The 6842-nt window shown below is 39.6% G+C and overlaps 1 protein-coding gene across 2 annotated transcripts in view; it reads right to left on the bottom strand.

The window, feature by feature from the left end:
• Positions 1 to 6842, bottom strand: part of MAN1A1 (mannosidase alpha class 1A member 1) — a 173545-nt gene that overhangs the window by 27699 nt on the left and 139004 nt on the right. For both annotated transcript variants that reach the window (XM_007113831.3, XM_055087528.1), the window contains one exon: positions 5391 to 5484. In XM_007113831.3, the coding sequence (XP_007113893.1) occupies positions 5391 to 5484 (94 nt within the window). The remainder of the gene's footprint in view (positions 1 to 5390; positions 5485 to 6842) is intronic.

Below are 6842 nucleotides of genomic sequence, written 5' to 3'. Positions count from 1 at the left end.
TTGTTTTGCGGTACGCGGGCCTCTCACTGTTGTGGCCTCTCCCGTTGCGGAGCACAGGCTCCGGACACGCAGGCTCGTCCGCCATGGCTCACGGGCCCAGCAGCTCCGCGGCATGTGGGATCTTCCCGATCCGGGGCACGAACCCGTATCCCCTGCATCGGCAGGCGGACTCTCAACCACTGCGCCACCAGGGAAGCCCCTACATATTTGTTTTAATTAATGTTGCTAAGTGCTAGTTAATTTTCTATTTTCTTACCTATAAAATTTTTATATTTGGAAAGAATCAAAATAAAGGAACATAAAGGAACATAGAGGAGAAACAAGAAAAGGTCTTTTTGATAATTTAGCATATCACTCACTAAGCTTCCCCCATGTCTGGATGACTATTTGTGTTGGCAGCAAAGTCCTTTGTAAATATATTAGTGGCTGTGAGAACATGCCTGATTTTATCAGCAGGAAAGGACTGTCTACTTCTAGAAAGAACATATATGGTATTCTTATTCCCAAATGTTCTAAACATAATGTGTATAATAGCTACTCAAATATTACATTTTTTTATAAAAGGGGTAATGTATTCTTTTCTATAAAAGGGGTAATGCATTCTTTTCTTTTCAATAGGATTAGGTCACATAAAAGGATTCCTAATACTTAAAAAGAGAAAAAAAAATCAAAAGACTCAAGACAAAAAGGATTAAATATTTAGTATCTTCACTTCTTAATTTTATAGACTTCATCTGAATCTGAACTTCTCTCCTCAAAGTAATCCCCCATGATACTGGTAACACCATATTTTATAGATACACACACACACACATAATGTTGTTATGTTAACTGAAGAAGGGTGATAATTGTTCTGTTTGTAAGACACGGAGCCCCATATTTGGCCTCAACAGTCAAGAGATATTATCATTGACCAGGACCAGATGCTGCCTCTCAGCCACAATTGAGGAGGAGACAAATTGTTCAGAGAGGAAAAACAGAACCATTGTTAAAAAGCAGAGGCAGAAAAAGTCAGATTGGATACGGACTGCATGGGTATTCACAAAATTCAAGTAAGCTCCTACTAGCTGTAAGATACTATGTGCTGAGTTAACAAATATGACGAAGTCACTGTCCTCAAAAGTTCTGGATCCATAGGAAGATGGGTATATATATGAATCATTAGGAAAAGACTGTGATAGGAAAGTACCCAAAGTGTTGGGACAGAGGAGGAAGGAGGGGGTGGGCAGAGGAGGAGTGGGTACTAACAATTTCCAAGCAGTGTCTTGAAGAAAGCCACCTAGAAGAAATGGAGATTGAGCTGGTTCTTGGTAGAGCCAGAAGTGCAGTAAAAGGGCTGAGGAAACAGCACAAGCCAACACCTGGATATGGCCAAGCAGACCTTGATTAAAGAATTAAAAAAAGTGTGTCTTCCTCGTGGCTGGAACACAGGATGGGGGTGGGGGAAGAGAGACAGGGGACTCATGAAACCTGTTTGTTTTTCCATCAGGAATTGGCCCATAAACAATCCAATTACAAAGGACCCTTTGTACCAGGAAGCATGGCCAAATACTAGTGTATCGGTGACCCAGAAGGTGAAGCTGGGATGTTCCAGAACAACTGACTCTTTTTGTCCCTCTTCATAGTGACCTCTAAATCCTATATCACAGGAAGAAAAAAGTAAATCACAGAAACTTTTCTTCAACTTTTGAAATCTTTCGTGAGAAGGAGAACTTTAAAAACGCTTGTCCTTTCAGAGAATCATATCTAGTTATCTTGAACTCAGAAAGGTACTCAGGTTCTATTTTATCCCAAATACTATAGTGGCCCTCACACTTTTTAGCCTCAGCATCCTTTTACACTCTCAAAAACGAATAAGCACCATAAAGAACTTGCTTATGTAGTATCTATCAATATTTACCATATTGGAAATTAAAACAGAATTTAAAATATTTTATTAATTTATTTAAAGGAATAATATACCCACTATATTAATATATAGATTTTTCATAAGAATATGTTACATTTTACAAAACAAAAATAATTAGTGGGAAGACTGATACCATTTTACATTTTTGCAAATCTCTTTAATGTTTGCTGTACTAGAAGACAACTGGATTTTCACATCTGCTCTACATTCAGTCTGCTGCTATATGTTGTTCTGGGTGAAATATACGAAGAAAATTCAGCCTCACACATTTATACAGTTGGAAAGCAAAGAGTATTTTGATAGTCTTTTCAGATAATTGTGGGTAATTTTTCTTTGGTACTACAACAAAACTTGACAAGTGGACAAAGTTTTTTTAACAGTTGCAAGGTGGAGTTAGAAACCACATCAATTAATTTTTGTACTATTACATTAAAATCCATTGGGCCATCTTGCACTTTGAATGGACTTTTTCTCACACATGATTTTATAGCAGCATGCATTGGTCATTTGGAAAATACTGGTTCACTGAATTATGCACATCTTCCAGATGTTGATACATCTGATTATACAACATTGAAAAACCATATTTGTTAATATCATCACCAATCTCAGCAGAAGAGTCTTAGTGTTGGTGAAAGACATTAAGCTTATGGTGGCAATGTACAAGTTTTTCAAAATTCTAATTTTCATTTAGAAGCTCAAGTTTTACCTTTGGCACAGATACTGTTAGTTTTCCTTGAAGCAACGTGCTCATTTTTGCGAACACGTCTATCAATTACCCAAGTCTGAATAACCAGTTTGTCTTCAGTAGTTCTTTCAAGTAAAAACGGTGACTTGTGAAACAACATGCGGCTAGTTCAGCTTGCAACTCAATCACACGAGTGCTTTTCTATGAGGCAACCACTATTTTTCATCATGCAGCAGAAACACCTTAAGCGTCCTTTCCATTTAATCATACAGAGTATTACAATGATGTGTACTCAATGACTGAGATTTACTAGAATCAGTAAATTTTTTGCTTCATTAAGAGCATTCATGAGTGAAACTGGCATCTTTTTATTTGTTATCTGCAGTTAAGGATATGACCACAGGTATATCTCATTTTATTGCCCTTTGCTTTATTGCCCTTTGCAGACACTTCGTTTTATAAAAATTGAAAGTTTGTGACAACCCTGCATTGAGCAAGTCTATCAGCATCATTTTCCCAACACCATTTGCTCACTTTGTGTCTCTGTGTCACAGTTTGAAAATTTTCACCATATTTGTTTTTCATTACTATTATATTTTTATGGTCTATGTGATCAGTGATCTTTGATATTACTATGATTAACTGAAGGCTCAGAAGATGGCTAGCATTTTTTAGCAATAAAGTATTTTTACATTAAAGTATATAGTGTTTTTTAGACATAATACTACTACATACTTAATGGACTACAGTATAGTGTAAGCGTGACTTTTATATGCACTGGGAAATAAAAAAGAATGTGTGACTAGCTTTATTGTGATATTTGATTTATTGCAGTGGCCTGGAACTGAACCCACAATGTTTCTGAGGTATGCCTGGTGTTAGTACTATCTGGTGTCTCTGCCATGGCTAGCACTATGGCTTCAGCAGTTTTGCCCACCACTGCTTTTGCAATGTAACTGCAACTGTCAGCACAGTAAAAAAGGCAGAAAGTCTTAGTGTTGTTATAAAAATATAATAAGCTTTGATTGTGTAGATCCCCTGAGAGATTTCAGGGACATCTAGTGATCTGCAGACCACACTTAGGTTAAGTGGCAACCTTGACTATGGTGTTGTGGTCTCAATGCTAGGGCCTTCCATAGACATTACTAACACAGACATAGATTTTAGCACATTTTTTCTACTGTATTATTCTTTAAGAAGAATACTTCTAAAGTAACAGTGAGGCATAATCATCTAGGAATATCATATTTAAATATAAAGAAAAAACCTCAAATTAGAGTAAAATTTCAAGACGTTGCTAACATCCGCGGCACAGCTAGACATCTCACTTAGGATTTTTCATTTGCTCTCAGGTGCTGCTTAATCTACCACTGTTCTTCCATATCAGCTTGAAAACATTTCTTTCAGCTACTCTGAATCTTTATATGCCTGGTCCAAGTCCCTAAGGATCTGAAGTGAGGGCTTCTAGCACGATACTTTCCTCTACGGTAAAGTTGGCTCTCCTGGCAGGAAGCCTTTATCTGCTGGCTTAAAATTGACTAAAGTACCCTGTTTGCTCTTACAATTTCTCAACCCTTAAAGACTCAGGCTCCTCTCCCATCCTGTAGCCAAACAGAAAGAGAAAATGTTATGAAATAGAATACTCTAGCTAGTCTGGGTAAACCCTGCTAGTCATTAGCACAAAGAAACAATTTTCTTATCTATATAACCAGTTTATTATAGGCTAGCATCCCCACAGTACCCTGACCAGATATTCCCTTGCTGATTAACAGCTTTAAATGTGCTTACAGATCATCATGCTCACAGTTATGCATGAAAAATAAACAATCTAGTTCCCCTGGTAACATTTACAGTCTGTCTTATGACAGAAGCCTATTTATTAAAGGAACCATGCTCCCTTTCCCCTTTTCTAAAGATTCTCCAACAAGATTTGTGCTTTTCTTGGTGCTCCTTCTCTCTGTTGCTAGAACAGTGCTGGGTATCATAAAGAGCTAAAACAATGCTTAACTTTTTAAAATTATTAATTATTGAAGTATATTTGCTTTACAATGTTGTTAGTTTCTGTTGTACAGCAAAGTGAATCAGCTATACATATATATTTATCCCCTCTCTTTTTCATTTAATTTTAATTTAATTTAATTAATTATTTATATTTTTTTGGCCGAGTCGCGTCTTAGTTGCGGCACACGGGATCTTCATCGAGGCATCAGTATTTTTCCTCGCGGCACGCGGGCTTCTCTCCAGTTGTGGTGTGCAGGCTTCTCTCTAGTTGTGGCATGCGGGTTTTCTCTCTCTAGTTGTGGCGCAGGGGCTCCAGAGTGAGCGGGCTCTGTAGTTTGCAGTACTTGGGCTCTCTAGTTGAGGCGCACGAGCTCAGCAGTTGCGGCTCATGGGCTTAGTTGCCCCGCGCCATGCGGGATCTTAGTTCCCCCGCGCCATGCAGGATCTTAGTTCCCCTACCAGAGATCGAAGCTGGGTCCCCTGCATTGGAAGGCGGATTCTTTACCACTGAACCACCGGCGAAGTCCGTATATCCCCTCTCTTTTGGATTTCCTTCACATTTAGGTCATCACAGAGCACTGAGTAGAGTTCCCTGTGCTATACAGTAGGTTCTCATTAGTTATCTGTTTTATACATAGTAGTGTATATACGTCAATCCCGATCTCCCAGTTCATCACACCACCATCCACCCCCCACCCCTGGTATCCATACTTCCATCCTCTACGTCTGTGTCTCTACTTCTGCTTTGCAAATAAGTTCATCTGTAACAACAATGCTTAACTTTTGACTTACATTGAGCCCATTGTCCACTATTGGGATTCAGATAGTTAGGATAAAGGCCTTGTGGTTTTTCCAGGTTGTTAAGCACTGTTCGAATATTCATTACCTACAATAGAAAATGGAATGTTACTATGAAAATATGAAAAACAAGTTTGGTGCCATTCTTCTCTCTTTCTTGATTACATTTTTTCATGTTAGAAAAAACAACTGATTTAAATGATGCAGAATTAGAGCAAAGAGAGTTGCCACCAGCTTACAAAAATAATAACTGTAAGTGAATTCAGTCACACTGATCTACCATATGCCAGACACCATAGAAGGAACTAGGATGTATCAGTGGATAAACAAAGTCATTACCATTTTGGAATTTGCATCCAGTGGAGTGAGACAGCTAACAAACAAATAAATATATCAGGCGGTAATAAATGCTATGAAAAAAATACAAAAGAGTAATGGGACAGAGTGATGTGAGGTGGTGAGGCTGCACTCTGTTAGTCAGGGTGGTCTGGGGAGGCTACTGCGAGAGGGTTTCAGCATAAATTTAAAGGAATGAAGGAGTAAGTCATGCAGAGCAATGGAGGAAGAGCACGTGGGCAGAAGGAAGGGCAAGTACAAAAAAGCCCTGAGAAAAGAGTGGGTTTGGCAAGACCACCAAGGGTGGAGGTGAGGAAGCAAAGGGGAGAATGTCAGAGAGCCTAGAGGTGGCCAGGGCCCACATCTTGCAGGCCTCACAGACCATAATGTGGGCTCATCTTATTCTGAGTGTGACGCAAAGCCATTGAAAACTTGTGTTTTTACAGGATCAGTGTGACTGAGGGGGCAAGGGAGGAAGTGGTAGTCAGACGGCTACTGCACAGTCCAGGTAAGAGATGATGGATCCCTGGACTAGGGTAGCAGCACAGGTAACGGGATACAAAGGATTTCTTGATGGATTGGATCTGAGGTTTACCAAAAAGAGAGGAACCAGGATGACCTCAAGATTTCTGGTCTGAGCCATTGGGTAAACTAAAGCATCTTTACCCAGATAATGAAGACTAGAGTAAAAGCCAGTGTAGGGGCTGAGTCTGAGACATTATAAGTGGGAGTTGTCTGATAGACCTTTCAGTGGAAATGTTGAATATGTACTTAGCTATAGAGCCTGGAGTTCAGGGGACAGGTTGGAATTGAAATTACAAATGTGGAGTTAACAGCCTGCAGATAGTATGTAAAATCATGAGATTGGATGAAATAATGGAAAGAGTGAATGTAAAAAGAAGAGGCCCCGGTTTGAGTCCTGCGGTTTTCCAATGTTTAGAGGTTGGGGTGATGAAGAAGATCCAATATAGGAGACTGAGAAGGAGCACCTGGCAAAGACAGAGGCAAGCCAGGGATAGAGAATGCCCATGGAGAAGGAAGTGATCAAGTGTGCCGATGCTGAGAGGGAGAGGGAGAGGGGGAGGGGGAGGGAGAGGGAGAGGGAGATGG

The sequence above is a fragment of the Physeter macrocephalus genome, chromosome 10, assembly GCF_002837175.3.
Source record: "Physeter macrocephalus isolate SW-GA chromosome 10, ASM283717v5, whole genome shotgun sequence".
Lineage (NCBI taxonomy): Eukaryota > Metazoa > Chordata > Mammalia > Artiodactyla > Physeteridae > Physeter > Physeter macrocephalus.
This window is presented reverse-complemented; position numbering and strand designations above follow the sequence as displayed.